This window comes from Syngnathus floridae, chromosome 2 (genome assembly GCF_059516105.1).
Source record: "Syngnathus floridae isolate MCC-2025c chromosome 2, RoL_Sflo_1.0, whole genome shotgun sequence".
Classification (NCBI taxonomy): Eukaryota; Metazoa; Chordata; class Actinopteri; order Syngnathiformes; family Syngnathidae; genus Syngnathus; species Syngnathus floridae.
In genome coordinates, this window is record NC_142414.1 from 13,186,583 (window position 1) to 13,202,242 (window position 15,660).

At 42.8% G+C, this 15,660-nt stretch overlaps 2 protein-coding genes and 1 long non-coding RNA gene across 3 annotated transcripts in view; 1 reads left to right on the plus strand and 2 right to left on the minus strand.

Moving 5' to 3' along the window:
* Window positions 1-7,177, minus strand: part of LOC148401886 (uncharacterized) — a 31,367-nt gene extending 24,190 nt beyond the window's left edge. Inside the window, exons 1-4 of the long non-coding RNA XR_015857286.1 lie at window positions 6,926-7,177; window positions 5,808-5,870; window positions 4,796-4,915; window positions 3,809-3,980 (exon numbers count right to left, since the gene is read on the minus strand). This is a non-coding gene — a long non-coding RNA (uncharacterized LOC148401886). The remainder of the gene's footprint in view (window positions 1-3,808; window positions 3,981-4,795; window positions 4,916-5,807; window positions 5,871-6,925) is intronic.
* igfbp6b (insulin-like growth factor binding protein 6b) lies at window positions 330-5,916 on the plus strand. The gene is made up of 5 exons (XM_088369853.1): window positions 330-774; window positions 848-1,774; window positions 2,295-2,329; window positions 2,789-2,908; window positions 3,839-5,916. The coding sequence occupies exons 2-5, from the start codon at window positions 1,438-1,440 to the stop codon at window positions 3,950-3,952; spliced, it is 606 nt and encodes a 201-aa protein (XP_088225979.1). The 5' UTR covers window positions 330-774; window positions 848-1,437; the 3' UTR covers window positions 3,953-5,916.
* A 1,465-nt stretch (window positions 7,178-8,642) lies between the features above and the next one.
* LOC148401888 (phosphatidylinositol 5-phosphate 4-kinase type-2 gamma) lies at window positions 8,643-15,043 on the minus strand. The gene is made up of 10 exons (XM_088369290.1): window positions 14,665-15,043; window positions 13,759-13,856; window positions 13,592-13,688; window positions 13,315-13,464; window positions 11,654-11,800; window positions 11,129-11,167; window positions 10,917-11,030; window positions 10,096-10,360; window positions 9,737-9,840; window positions 8,643-9,641 (listed from the first exon to the last, which is right to left on the minus strand). The coding sequence occupies exons 1-10, from the start codon at window positions 14,833-14,835 to the stop codon at window positions 9,561-9,563; spliced, it is 1,266 nt and encodes a 421-aa protein (XP_088225416.1). The 5' UTR covers window positions 14,836-15,043; the 3' UTR covers window positions 8,643-9,560.
* Window positions 15,044-15,660: the final 617 nt, after the last annotated feature.

Here is a 15,660-nt window from a genome sequence, read left to right on the forward strand (position 1 = left end):
GCCAAGACCAATACAACCTGCGAGCCGCAGATAGCGGTGTCATTTTTGGCCGCGTGTTCCGACTGAATTCTCGTGGACCGATGGGGATACGTATCTGCTCTGCCGCGCCTTGACGTCCACTCTGACCCTCCGGCACATAGAGCGCATTGTGTGCACGGACTCCAAAGCCTCTCGGCCAGATCCTGAGCACATATAGGTATTCTGGAGGAAATTGGATACCGCTAGCATTACAAATAATAATCAGTTGCATCATTGTGTTAGCCCATCTATAGTCTTTCTCATTAAGAGAGTAAAAAAGATTGATGCTGCATTTTCCTGAGAGGAAGAGATGCCAAGATGTTAATTTTGCTAGAACTTTGTACATACATGTTTTCAAAGGCTACTTTTGAACAATACATGTTCTTTATCGCTCCTAATTTCTGTCACGCGACAATGGCAAAATGCGGGTCACAGGGTCACGGCAGTTATGAGCCAATGATTGAAGAATGATGCGCTGGTTCCATTCGTTTGACTTCTTGAGCAGCCACAAATGTGACACGGTGACATTATCCCACAGCGAAATGATGCGGTTATTGTGATGTCGGGGACAGCTGGACTGAGCATTTTGCGGTGGCATTTGGAGGAGAAAGGTGAAGGTGACACGAGTGATCCATGTTTGTCCAAAATAGCTCGTGCTATTTTTAGCCAGCAGATTGTCCACGGGGGAGCGAGAGCTGGCCTTAACAATTCAGATGATTACTCTTCAAGTCCATCGACAATCCTGGATGTGGATCGGTACTCACTTGTGCGTGCCAAATTCTTTTCTGTGTGCAAATTGACCTAATTTGGCGCCTGTCATTTTCTCAAGTGTTGCCACAGGGAACGTTGTCTGTCCCCCCTCCCCGACTGAAATATCAGGCGGCTGTGCAGAGGCGATGGAGATGGAGGTGTGTTCACATTTGTTAGCATGACATGTTCTTGCCGGAGGGTCCGTGGCATCGGAAACGGTGGAATAGGTTGTCTACTTACAGAATGAGATGAGATGAGATGAATATTGCATGTGTGGGTATTTGGATCATTTGTGAAAGGGACAGCATCCACCCCCCTCTTCCTCTGTCCCTCCCCGCCACCTCCTTCTTGTCCTCCCCCCTCTCTCTCTCTCTCTCTCTCTCAGTGAGTCCCAGCCCCTGAAGGTGTCATAGCTGCGCCCGCTCTCCCTCTCTCTCACTCACTCACTCACCGCCTTTCAGATCTTTAAAAGCCGGCACCGTGCCGCGTCTCTCTCGAGCTCTGTTCGTCTCCTCTGGCACCGCAGGGGACTCGGCACCGAGGATAGCTGCTGTCCTAGAAGCAGGAGGGCGAGTGGAAAAAAAAAAAAAGAAAAGAAAAAGGGGAGAGAGAGCAGAGGGGAGCTCTAGCTTCAGCCACATTTACCTGTCAGTGTGGAGAATCTGAGAAATGCCTTTGCTTTGTAACTTCACTAGCGTTGTCTTATTGCTCATTGTTCACTGGGGATCATGGACGGGAGCGAACCGTTTGGGCCCCTTCAAGGTCTGTCCTAGCTGCAGGGATCCACTGGGGGCGGGTAGGCCCCCCAGGGAGCACAACGTTGCCGGCAGCACGTCGCTGTTGGCCCAGGGGGAGCCCTGTGGTGTGTACACCCTCAGCTGTGCCAAGGGGCTCCGCTGCGTCCCCCCACCCAGGGAGCACAGCCCCCTGCAGGCTCTCTTGCAGGGCAGGGGCATTTGTGTCAAGCACAGCAGGACCAGTCCCACCGAGCGGCCCCACCCCACAGGTAAGATGCGCCTCCTTTACATGTGACCTACACCTATGCATACATAGGTCGCACACACACATGCGGTCGCTGTACACGAAATGCCGAAGGCCCGTTGGTATCCAGTCACACGCATCATCCGGCGCTGCTCTGCAGTGCCTCGCTCCACTCATTCGTCATTTCGACCCACTCGCAAATTGTTAGCAAGTTGTGTGACAGACGCGGACGAATGAGGTTTCAGCGAGGCACCGTGACAGCGTCCGAAGAAAACGATGACATTTGTTTGCCGTCAATGTGAACGCTCCACTAACGTCCTGATGGAGAAGCTTTTATAATGCCAAACAGAGACTCCGCCAGCTGAAAAAGAATGGCATCGGCCGAAATGATCTTCCTCACTACCGAAGACTGCCCATCCATCCATCCATGGATTGATTAATATATCTGTGACACCATTTGAATTTTTTGTGCAGACACAGCTAGGCAAAGTGTTCCTACTGTTGGTAGATGCTTAACGTTGTTTCCGTGTATGCTTTTCTCCCAGGTCCTCATCCTTCACACAGCGATGACATTGAAAAAGTAAGTTGTCTTTATTCTCTTGTAATGTACAATTAGTGAAGGTGATTGACCGTCACGGCTGCCCAGATGAGGTCACACTGATAAATGTCAGATTGAATGTGTAGTTTTCAAACGCTTTATTGGCCATCTTTGCTACTTCCGGTGTCTTCACACATGGCATTACAGTGTACGATGCGTGTGCTGCTATGCGGCACAATTATTTGAGCATGATGACAAAGGCCACACAAAATGCATCGTTTTACCCGAGAGGCTTTTTAAAGGAATACGCACGATTGGGGATTATTGATCACTTGGTCCGTTGTGTCACAAGAAGCACCCGAAACATCGGAATCATTGCAGTTAAATACGTGTCGTGTAAACAGACTTATGGCTGTAACGCCGGCTCTCATGCGACAGAAGTGAACATCTGACCCGACTCTCGAGCTTTGCCCCCGGTTTCACTCAGCCTTGCTTTTTCAGGCGCCGTGTCGCAAACTGCTCAACAACGTCCTGAGAGGCTTGCAGCTGACCGTCATCCAGTCGGACCGTGACATCTACATACCCAACTGTGACATGCGAGGCTTCTACAGAAAAAAGCAGGTAAAGTCGGGAATGCTCCAAATTTGTCATGTGAGCACAGTGTTGGTGCCAACGCTGCATCAGAAAATCAACTGTTACCTTCCTCTCACTCTCAGAAAATAAGATTTAATGGTCCCAAGAGATGAAATTTGAATATTCAAAAGCTTATACTACGTTGGCGTAGATAAACATTAAATTATAATTTTCAGATCTGAACTAATCTTGTAATATGATTGCATAAGTTGTCACTTACATTCCTTCAAGAAAAATCTACCCAGAAGTAGAAATATATCCTCTTTTTGTGATAGGATCTATACATTGACCAGGGCAATCAACCATGTCATGTTGTGGTTCAACTAATACTAATATGATACAATATTTATGGCACCTAAAATGTTTCCCAATATGAACACCAAGGATCGCAGTTTTTCCACTGTATATGTGCGAAGGTTAATTCCCGACTGCATTTTGTTTGCGATTCTACATTCAGCCGCATCTCTCAGTCTGTGGTGGGCCTCTTAGACAATGAGGTTGTTTTTGGTTTTTTTTCAAGAATAGTGGAATACATTTTTTTTTCTTAATAATATGCAGAAAAGTCCATTTTATTAAAAAAATGTATGGTAGTTTCTAAACAATACTTGGTAAAAATAATTTGTTTTTGCTTATCACTGTGTATTATTTAAAGAAATATCCAGACATTGGGGGAAAAGGTGGAATTGTATATTAACGAATAATCTTTGCTTTAATCATGTCCTATCTTTAAACAAGCTAATAACAAAAAGGTAAACATCACAAAAACAGTCATGGGAAGTTTGTTAATTATCAGCGATAATGTATTGACTTGGCATCTTGAATTCAACCAACCAAAAATTCAAATTTGGCGTAGTCTAATGGTCTAATCACGATTGTGTTTTGACATACCATTTTTTTCTCTGCCACCATCCTGTCCAGTGTCGCTCTTCCAAAGGCATGCACCGCGGCCACTGCTGGTGCGTGGACGAGCTGGGCACTCTGGTGCCCTCCCGAGCCAGCGAAGACGGTGTTCTACCGTGCGACGGGGAGTGAGTGTTGAGCCTGTGCTATCGTTCTGCGCCTGGAGGAAGACGAGGAGGAGAGGTGCTCAGGGAGACTGGGGCTTTAGCGTAGGCTAGACTAGACCAACACTGCCCGGACAGGAGGTAGCAGGGAAAATAAAAACACTCCCAAAGGAAAATACACATCAATCGTGAGGGAAACGATATGGGTAGACTCGCAGCTCGAGCCTGAACTGCGTCGTCTGTAGACAACACTGCATGCTCACGTTCGTGGCGATTTGAGCTCTCTTTCCTGCCTCTTGTCCCGGCTTTCGGGTTAGATTTCTCTTTTACTTTCTTTTAGGGATGCACCGTAATGAAACTATTCCTCCGCAAGCACAACTGAAAATGAGGAACCCAAGGCCAAAATAACAAAGACCAAAATATAGAAAGACATTGCAATATCTTAAAAAAAAATGACATTTTCACGGCTGGACCAATCTCAATACTTTGCCAAATTTGTGCGAGCTGTCAGGTTCTTTCAGATTAATGCGCCCGATTTTATGGCTGCCGGAGAGGCAGTCCTCCCCGGCCGGGCGGCCATCTTGCCCTGGGCCAATGGCCGGCTGTCACTGCAGAAGAATTTAAGACTCAGTTCCCCACCTCCCGCTCAGTTGAAGCGTGGGCGACCACTCACTTGTGACCGGTCACCGCTACTCCCTACCGGATTGCCCCCATCCCCTTTTCTCTTCTAAGTCTAATGTTAACCTAAGCTCCAAGTCAGTGCCCAAGAACCTGCCTGTCATCGTGGCCAGCCAACTAGCTTTCTTAGCGGCCTAAACAGTGTGAAACTCCAGCCTCCTTGGATGGACCCCCCCCCCCCAAAAAAAGTTACCTTCAAACTTCAAGTCAGTACCACGCTGGTCAGAAACCATCCTCGTCAGAGATTGGGCTTGCTTGAAAGGTTTTTGCTCGCGTCACCGCAACATCCTGTTTTGGACACTAAGTCTTTCGGCTGAAAAACGAAAATGCAGTTTTAGGCCATTTTAAATGTTCAACGACTGAATTTTCGGTGCATCCCTACTTTCTTCTTTAGGATAGCTGACACTGCCTGTGCATGTTCTGATCTCAGTGGGCTTAAATACTGTTACACAGGTGAAGTGACACAAACGTTTGAAAAATGTGTCTCCCTCACCATCCTCTCTCCCTCTCTCCAAAGATACACTGATATCAACGATTCCATTCTCTTAAGAGGAATTTATTTTTGGGTCTGTTCATTGTATACTGCTTTAAGCTTACAACCTTCCTTACCTTCTATATTTGTGTATGTTTTGTCTGAAAAAAAAAAATAGTCACATGAAAATGATCCAGGATGCTTTATTTGTCAAGTGAGTGTGGTGAATGCTTGTCGGTTGATTGTACAATATGTTGGACTCTTGTGCTTGACTGTGTGATGTTCCGAAGCTGCAGACAAAAAGCGTACGGCTGTTGTCCTTTTCAAAAAGTTGTAAGGCATATTTTTATACACCTCAATATATTTTATATATGAATTATTGCTTTTATTTAACAAACTACAGTATATTGCCATGTATTTTTATATTGTCAGCTATTTCTTATTTAAAGACTGAGATTATTTTTGTTTCATGTTGGTGGAAGTCTAGTGCTTTAAGGGCACCTAACTTTATGGAAAAAAATATCCATCATCGGAGCTCACTTCAACTACTGTACGTGTTTTTATTTTCTCTTTTAATTTATGTCTTGTTGATTTAAACCCGAGAATGTCCATGAAAGCATTATGTTTTCCTCTTACTAATACTTTACTGAACAGAAAAAAAAAAAGAAAAATGTCTTGCCAAAGTCATAAAAATGGGTGTGTTAAGTGTGAGTAGAATTTATCCATTACTGACCAATCTTGTTGTGCCGATGTGTTGCCGTGATGGTTGGATGTCTGCAGACAAAGGACATTACACCTAATGATAATAAATATGGAAACAAATAAAACTTATCTTAATACAAGTCCAATCACTGAGTGAATTCTTGCTTCCTGATTCACAATCACTGGATGCAGCACCGAGACAAACGGAAATGATCGTCACATACTGGAAGGAGAGCATATTCATGCGTCATGGTCCACACGTGAAGGATTATTTCTCGTGCTTCTTCACAGGACTTTGCTACATGCTTGTTTCCAAGGTAACACCATGCGTGGAATTACCCTATCTGTCCAACCATAATGGAAGCAAGGCCTTGTAGAAAATGATACAAATTGTTTAACCAGTGAATCTTTTTGCAGGCTGTTTTAACAAGGTTTGTCCTATGACCTGCCAATTGTTCATGTCATTCTATAATAAAAGCATCATGATACCAAATATTTAGGTCAAATGGTCAAAGCTAACTGCTTTATGTATATTCAATGAAAATCAAAGAGCGTTAGAGTCCCCTAGCGGCTTTTGTTGTAACTGTTAGCATTCGTTTTTGTTTTTTTTAATTGAGAGACTATAGGGACTACTAGATAAGCAAATTGCTTCATCCACTTGGCCATTTCGGCAGGGCATGTGTTAACAGAGCATGAAATAAAATGGTGGTGAATAATAATGTACAAGCCGAAATAAACAAACAAACAATTTGTTAAGAGATATTGCAATTGTTGCGTACTTATAAACCTACCCATTCCAAGTGGCGTCCAAAAAAATACAGAATTTTCATTTAGGATGTCAAAATCTTCTGTTCATATTTGAAACAATTCCAAACCAACCATTCATTTTCAATACCGCTTAGGGTCGCGAGGGGTGCTGGAGCCTGTTACAGCTGACATCGGGAGGAAGGCTAAGAGGGTCGCCAGCCAGTCGCACGATACACGTTTCCAAACCCAAATGTTTTCAACAAAAACATTCAACAAAACAATGACAAATACATATTGAAATTCAAATTATAGTCTAATCTGTTTCATAGTCTGGCCGCATTTCAAGTTAATGTAAAACTTTGATTCTCTTACCCAAACTTGGAAATGAAGTCTGTTACGTACCTGTACAGTCTTCAATTGATGCTATTAGCATCAGAAGTTTCTTTTTTCTGTGTGAGCTGAGAATAATTGTTCCACAGACTGTCATAGTTGGCACGGCATACACAAGCTGGAGTCACTGTAAACTGTGTTGTCAATTAAGACCAAAAACCTTGGCCAAAAAGCTGTCCAGAGTTTTGTATTTATTTTGCACCGTGTGTTGTCAAGACGGTCCGATGAGGTCAAACTTTTCGCGAAAGGCTAGCAAATCGCGGGTATGAGTCTATGCCGTAGAAGAAGAACAGAACCGACTTGACCTGGTGTGCTCTCGTACGACCCCTTCAGGGTGGAGGAGGCCACTGACACATTAAACCGAAGCTGCAAACGTCAGCCTAAGTAAAAGGGATACTTTGAATGCATGTTACAAATATCTGAAATCATTGAATGGAAATGTAAGCTTGAACATGTGTTGTAGTACCATAACTTTGCCGATAGATGGTGGTGTTGCACTGCACTATTTCTGATATAGGTCAATGCCACAGAAGTCGGGTTTTGAGGTCAAATGATGATTTATTTGAACAGAGACAATGCATATTAATGAACATCATTATACATCAGGCTTTCCCGTGTATTCAGAGGAAGACTTATCCAGATGTTAGTGTCCCTCACAGATAGCCTTCTGTCCAAACGTTGTTCTCCTGTAGGGGACCTCACAGTCTCCTTTTGAGGAGGCCCTCAAGGCCAGGCTACTTAAAGTCCTAGATTTAAACAAGGTAGACACTGGAGGAGGGGCGAGTCTATGTAGCGCTTTATAAATGAAGCATACATACTTAAACTCTTTCAAATTTTCAAAATTTAAAAGATTGTGCTGTTCAAAACATTACATTTGTGAAAATAATTAGATTTTTTATCAAAAATTTTGAGAATTGTTTTGTATTGTGATTCTACTAATTTCACATTTGTAGCTGCAGTGAGAGACCAACTTGTGATGCAGTAGTCAACATGAGATAAAATCATTGAATGGAGTCAATGAATGAATTCAATAAATCATCATTGAATGTGCCCGATCAACCTCCCCTCAAAATGGACTTACCACGATCACTGCAAGTCCTACCTCAAGTTTCTTGAATTATGTAAACTGCATTTGCCAATGACCCATATGTAATTTTCAGCATATACCAGAAATTTCCAGGAGATATATAGTTTTAATCCTATCACAAATTAGTATCAATTTGGACAGACCAAGCTGATAGAAAATTGAGTTTGCTATCAATTTTAGCTCTTGACAGCAAATGCATTATTCTGCTGAGAAGAGAAAGTGTCATCTTGCACCATGGCTAATAATGGAACATGTATAAACAAACAGATGAGACATGTCTTGATTTGAACAGTTTGGACCAACTGAACTCGAAATTTAATAGCCCGGATATACCATGTGTGTTTGTTTGTATGTATGCAACTTTGTTTGTAGAATGAACACAAACAACAACCCCGAGTTTTTTGTAAAATATATTTTGGTCAAAATGCTGATTTTCAAAAATACAACATGTGCAATCGATGAGGCCTTAAACAGAGTAGAGATTTCTGTACACTTCCATGCCAGGTTTTTGGAATGCTGCATTTTAAGGCTGACTGCTAAACTACTCAACTGCAGATCTAAACATCGTGCCGCAAAATGACCGAATACCTGTACTGTATTGCTCAATTCTTCCCACACAAAACAACAATACACCATCATCGATAAACTACCACTATGATATGCTTTTAATTCAAATTGCATATATTAAATATTTAAATCAAATATTAACAAGCAGTGTAATCCTTTCAAACAAATTCATTTCTTGCACTTCTGTCACAGTCAAGTACAAATTTTGCATGCGTGATTGTGGACATGGCACACATTTTGGCACTCATTTTTCATCTCTCATGCATGTCATTAGGGCAACCTTTATTCATCTCCAAGGTCCAAGAAAGTCCTGGATCCACTTTGTTGCCGAGATTCACGTCAGAAAGGTAGTGGGTCATTCAAGTCTGCCATGTGGCCTCTGAAACTGCTCATTAATCATCATTTGCTTCCAAGAGAAAACTGCGACGCTCTGTCTTCCCGGAATGTACGTCAGTGTGCTTGCTAACGACATGCGGTTTTGTGCATGTTGAGTTCATTTACAGGGTGGTCATTTGACTTTCTTTCCCACAAGTTTCATTCATATTGTTTTGCTTCCACAAAGAGAAACCTTCCACAGTTTGACAATGCTTGTCCTCAGTTCCTAGTGAAGCTGAAGATCATGGGCTACGGTTCAAGAGGGAGTTTGAATTAATCACTGGGAACCTATTGCCCAGTTCCTGAACTCGAATGCCAGTACTACGCAACAGCGGCCTCTAGTGCCAAAGGGAAGTTGCCAGAAGGGCCAGCTTTGGAGAGGCAATTCCTTTTCGAATGCAATCTTTACTGTAAAAGGAAGAAACTATTGTGCACTTGAACAGTGAACACTGAACAAGGTCAGTTAAAGATCCAGATTTCTTCCCTTCAGAGGAATAACGAAGCACATAATAATGAAGCACGCTATACTGTCTCTATGCAATGGAGGTCGTCTTCATGTCAACAAATTCAAAATATTGCCTGGGCACACCAATTTTGGTCAATAGCAAGGCATGTAGTTTATGCAAAAATGTTGGAGATGAAATCCCGGAACCGTTTGGCGTACTGCTCGGGGTGTACGGTGGAGATTTCGGCGCCCGCCTGTGACAAAGGGGCACAAGACCAGACAAGTGGGTCAGTAGAGAGTCAAAAACAGCCCTCCTTTCTTCCTCAATTCCCTTGCGCGTCATACTCACCCCATGCTTAACGGTCTTGGCCGCATGAGCTGCTTTCTTCTTAGTGTCATATTGAGTCAGGACATCGATCAGGCCCATGAAGTAGACCTCCCTCTGAGGGGCTCCTGCAATAACAGAAAGGCCCATCGTGAGAACGCTCTCTTTGGCGGAGCTTCTCCGTCTGATGCTGAAATCTATGTTCTGAGTCTCTGATTGTAATTAATAGCTTTGTTCTTGTGTTAAGAAACCAAATAAGAAGTTATCTTATTAATTCTATGATGGGCAAAATATTGACGTTAAAAAAAAAACCTATCTGCCGGACCCCACTTACAATAAAAACACACGTGTACTTGCTACAGCGCATCCGCACAAAATCTCACCAGGGCAGCTTGCGACAGCATAGACGTCCACATAAGGGTCAAACTCGCCAGGCCCGAGAGGTTTGCAGCAGGACATGTAACCGGCGATCCCCTCCGGAGACGTGCCGTAAGATCCCACAGCGGGGCCAGGGGCCAAGCCGTTCTCACTCTCCTGGTCTTCCTCGTTGGAAACCTCTTCGCCTTCCTCTTCCTCCCTCTCGGCGCGGCCGACATCGTGGATGCCGAGCAGCAGGCTGTAGTCCATGATCTTCAGCTTCACCAGGAACTGAGGAAAAGAGGAGCATTGTGACACTGTCCATGGTACCTACCTACTTTTATACCGTCTTAGTGGCCTCCACACAGGAGGGCGTTTCAGCTAGCCCATGTGACAAATGGGCGAACTGATGGCTTTATGTGGATTCAACTGGATGTGTGCCAGAGTGCCAAAGATAGAAAGCCAAGCAAAAGCTGGACAAAGGTCACAGCACAATCACAGTCTAGCTCAAGGCGTGTATCTAATTAGACACACCAAAGAGGCCTAATCTAATAAGAGCAACATGTTAATCATGAACTCATCCACTGCCTGCCATTTTCAAAACAGATTGCAAGCAGCCATTACAGAATATTTTGAGTGACCTTTCAAGATGCACAGAATATTGTGCTCTGTCACAAACTAAGCATCAAACCTACCAAGTCTAAAAATCTAACATCATAAAATATTCAAATGATGACAGGGAGAAAATCACAGGGAAAAAAACTCAAAAATAAAATTTTAAATTGCATAGCAATTGCAACAGTGAAGGGGAACAAAATAAAATCATTTCCATTTTTGTGCAACTCACTTCCACATCTCGATTAAGTTTCTCTATGAACTTCTCCTTTTGCTCGTCTGTGACGTACACCTTCTGCATGTTGTTCCTGAAGTCCTTGTCCTTAAAGGTGGGAAGCTCTTTACCCTGAATTGTACAATTGAAGCACAGTCAAAATATTCAAAGATTAAAACACTTTGGCCTGTTGAGAAGATAAATGATTAGAAAGTCAAGTCGGCTTTTACTCGTTCTTTGTCGCTTGCTTCCCGATCCACCAGCGAACCCTGCAGAGATCACAAGATTGAAAATCTGCACCTTTCTCAAACATTTCACACCAAATACCACCTCAAAAAAACTGCCCGACAATATACTGCAATGTAAGTTGGCCATAAGGCTTGTTAGACACAAAAAGGATTTTTCAAATTTTCAAAACGTGTCTATCTGTGAAAGACAGACCCCACACAAGGATAAAAATGTCAGGCATTTAACAACAGTTTTGGTCAGAATGTGTGTGGTGTGGTTTGATTATCTCAATTCTCAACACAGAGAAGAACCACACCAATGAAGATTCTGTCCAATTCTCAATATTGAAACTAAATCGTGCAAAGCAGAAATCTCCAGTGATCTAAAAAAAATGAATAAATATAAAATCTTAATTTGCGTCACAGTTACATCCAGTCTGAACAAAGCCTCTGTGCATTAGCTCGAAAAATGTTGGGGAAACAAGTTTGACAACAGCAGTGCAAGCAAGAAGTAGCGTTTGGCCTCACCTTGAGGTCATACTTCCTGTGTACCACCAATCTGTGGCTGAACATGTTCCTCATGACAATCAGGTAGGTCTCTTCACTCTCTACGCTAACACGGTACATTCCCAGGAACTGAGGCAGCAGGGTACTCCCGTGACACTTCACTATATGCTTGAGGGGCATAGATGGAAAAAATAGAAAGACATTCATTCATTCAATAAAATGCATGTTTATACAAGGAAAACATACTTCAATTCATACTTTTTTTATTTTTACGAATTAATTTGATAAATTCTGTTTGGTCCAAAGAGAACGAGATATAGCATTTCAAAGAAATGTATCTTAATGTTTTTTACTAATAAACATTTTGAAAAAAAATAAATGATTGTTTGAATAATTGTGATTTCAATTATTGTGATTTTTTTTTATTTTTTATTATTGAGCAGCCAAACTGTGTCACACATCCATGAAGACCTGAGGTGTTTTTTTACTTTGTGATAATTGTTTTTTTTCATGGTGCTGATCAAATAAGCGTAGGAAAATATTTCCAACCAGGAACACTGACAACAAGTCATGGTGATTAAAAATAATACAGTTAGTACGTTAAGCAAACTATTTGTCACAGCATTCTCCAACTGAATTTGACGATTCATTTTCTAATATCTGGGCTACCTGCTGCTCACACTTGTAGTGTAAAAGTCAAAGCAGCCTCTGGCATGCGCTCAACTGGGAAACTATTTGACAAAAGCTGAAGGGTACAGATGGAATAAGTAGGACACACAGCTGGCACGTAACAAATGATGCTGGGTTCAACTGCAGCACACCAGCCTCCTAACTGGGGATTTTTATTTTAGCTACACGTTTACAGGATTCATATCATTTGAGTGACAATGAGCTTCTACCACATTCCATTTTTCAGCTTTAGAGATCAGATGGATCAGATGGCATCTGCATGGACAACAGAGGTGGCAGAAGTACTCACACTCCAGTAAAATTGTGACACTTCTAACTTGGCATGTTGATGAATTCTTTGCACAGAAAACAGTTTCCCTCTTTTATTAACTCACATGATCCATGTACTAAGAGAGAAGGTGTGGTTGAGAGAAATCACACTCCATGTCACGTTACTGTTTAAGCGCTTGCCAACAAAAAAGAGCCTTTACCAGAGTAAGAAAAAAAATTAAACGCCAGAAGGTCATGCTGGCTCTAGTCAGCAATCCCATTCTTGTAGCTGACATTGAACTTCTCTGTCACAACACCATAGATGGCTACTTTAAATCAGTTGCTGTCAACAGGCTGGTCAACATTCCTTTAAGTCGATGTTCATCTTTCTTTTGCCTTGATAAGACCCCAAGAACTCGAGCAATCAAGATTTCCATCATGGATCATCTTCTCTCTCTATTTTAACATCATGTCATCATCCACCCAGTTCAGAAAAAGTAACAAAAAGCCTATTTTGACAAATTAAGGAGCACAGCTTTGAAATGTAGAGAGTAGAGATAAAAAGTCATCAGAAAAATACAAACTCAATTACAGACACCTGAAAAACTCTTGGCATGGCTTTTTTTTTTTTTTTACAATGACAGCTGTGCTGAAAGTCACAACTGTCAATAAGACTTGACCAGATTTGCTACTATGACAAGCCGAATTTGTATTTGGTCCAAGGGATTCTCATTCCAACTCACCTGGTGATAATCCGACAGTATGTTGTGCATGTCGGCCACGTCCTCGCCAGAGATTTGCTTGACGATCAGCGTGCGGTCGTAGGAGTTGAGGAGCAGTCCCTCACCTTGGTCATTGACACTTCTCGTTGGGGGGCTGCGGGTCAAAGACACCTTGGAAGTTTGAGAATAAAGACAGTCAGTCATGTTTCAACACCAAGACAAATCCGTTGCTAACCCTAACAATAACCCTCTGTGACATGTAAGTGACATGTAAGGACAGCAGAGAGAAGTCTTCTACCTGATAGTCCAGATCTTCTATACCAAAGCGCTCTCTAAGATTTCTGAAGACTTGCGGACAGTATTCCTTGAATTTAAAGTGTCCAGGAAGATTTTCTCTGTGCCGAGAGGAAAGCATTGCGATGTTATTAAAATGACGTGACTGTAACCTTCATCGAGACAACATACTTGTTGAAGAGGTGGTTGTTCACTTTGATTTTTGTGTTGGCCTTGAAGTCATCAGGGAGCAACATGACAGGCACTGGAACCTGGCTCAGATCATTAATCTGGAGAAAAACAAGACCACTTCGTCACTAAATTAACAGTGGCAAATTAGGGGTGTTAACACACTGCAGTAATTGGTCCGTGTTAAACAAACCAGGGTTTCGTTTAGTAACATATCCAGGTGTGGACCAAACAACCAGTCCAATGAATCGGAATTCTAACTGGTTAGCAGTCCACCTCACAGTTCAGAGGTGCACGTTTCGATTGGGCTTCCTGTGTCGCGTTTGCATGTTCTCCCATGCCTTCAAGAGTTTCTTCTGTGTGCTTCGGTTTCCTCCCATATTCCAAAAAATGTATGGTAGGTTGATTGGGCACTCCAAATTGTCCGTAGGTGTGATTGTGAGAGTGAATGGCTCTTTGTTTATATGTGCAACCAGTTCTGGCTGTCCACCGCCTACTGCTCGATGACTGCTGGGATAGGCTCCAGCGCGCCCGCGACCCCCATGGGGACAAGCAGTATAGAAGATGGACGGATGGATCGTAGCCCTATGCACACTCATTTGTTAGCAGATAGTGTACTTTGACATTATTGTGTTTGGTGGAGTGCCATCAAGCGTTTTCTAGTGTTTATGCAAATGTCCCCCCCCCCCCCACACACACACACACACACATACACACAACCCTCAAGTTTTGTTTTTAAGGCCATATTGTACAAATATGAAGTCATACACCGGTGAACCAGATTTCCTGTGAGCGCGTGTGTTTGTGCGTGCGCGCATTCATGCAGGCATGTGTTTGGCTCACCTGCTAACATCCAAGCTAAAAATGCTAAGCGAGGTAGCAGCGTTAGCATGCTAGCCGGTGACTCACCGAGTGATTGACGCCCCACATGAAGACGCTGAGGACAGGGTCGCTGGCTCGAAACACTTTGACCTTCTGCTGGACAAAGTGCTTCTTTTTCGTCTTGGTTTGGGGCACCAGCACCACCATGGGGCTGCTGCTGTTCGACGAGGCGGCCGCCGAGTTCCCCAGCGAAGCCATTACCGCCGCTCAGCTAAACCAAATGATGCTCAAGCAAAGGACAAAGGACAACCAGAAGTCAGCCGTCGACCTCCGAACCAATGTGTCACACGGACTCACGCAACTTGAACGCACTTGACGTTTCAAAACAACCCTCACTTCATTAGTCGTGAACATTCATCCCCAATAAAGTTGAAAGCTTCTTCTTCGTTTTCTACTTTTAGTTTACCGATCATTTGTTGCACACCGCCACCTACTGTTCAGGAGTGTACAAAGGCAACTGTGCGTGGAATACTAGCCAATTTCGCTAGATTGCTCTGAATATTCTCATTTATGAATTACAAACATGTCTTTTTTTTCATCTATTTATGACAGCAAATGCAATTCATGTTGCTGTTTATTTTGTTTTAAAATTGTTGGTCAAAACCATCTTTTTCCATCTCACTTGATTTATTATGGTTCTTGCTTATTTGTTTACTGTAGTGGGGATTATTGCAAGGGACGCTCACCTTTTTGGACACCCCCCTCTCCCCTTGAGGTGGTGAATTATATACTGCTGTGTGCATTTCATTGCTCTAGAACACCTTGCTTGATCTTTTGTTTAGAATCAGCTACTTATGAAAGGTGAGGTACACAACATCCTTTTAATTCTTCTTGCTGCTTTATTAAACAATTATCTTCCATTCTAGTTTACCTAAGAGGTCAATAACCTTAACCTTTTGTGTTAAATCAGTTATGCAGGAGGTGTATATAACGGGGTTGAGGATGATGACAAGGATGTTGTGGAGGTCAGGGACTGTTATTTGTCTCATTTGTGTCAGAAGAGGATTTCTGCTGACTGGTTCC

Excerpts from the sequence above, each read along its gene's own strand:
- igfbp6b (XM_088369853.1), top strand. The coding sequence starts at position 1,438 with ATGCCTTTGCTTTGTAACTTCACTAGCGTTGTCTTATTGCTCATTGTT. Across the intron at positions 1,775-2,294 it reads CGAGCGGCCCCACCCCACAG|GTCCTCATCCTTCACACAGC; the intron begins GTAAGATGCGCC and ends CTTTTCTCCCAG. Across the intron at positions 2,330-2,788 it reads ACAGCGATGACATTGAAAAA|GCGCCGTGTCGCAAACTGCT; the intron begins GTAAGTTGTCTT and ends TTGCTTTTTCAG.
- LOC148401888 (XM_088369290.1), bottom strand. The coding sequence starts at position 14,835 with ATGGCTTCGCTGGGGAACTCGGCGGCCGCCTCGTCGAACAGCAGCAGC. Across the intron at positions 11,168-11,653 it reads ACAGGAAGTATGACCTCAAG|GGTTCGCTGGTGGATCGGGA; the intron begins GTGAGGCCAAAC and ends TGATCTCTGCAG. Across the intron at positions 10,361-10,916 it reads AACTTAATCGAGATGTGGAA|TTCCTGGTGAAGCTGAAGAT; the intron begins GTGAGTTGCACA and ends TCTTTTCCTCAG.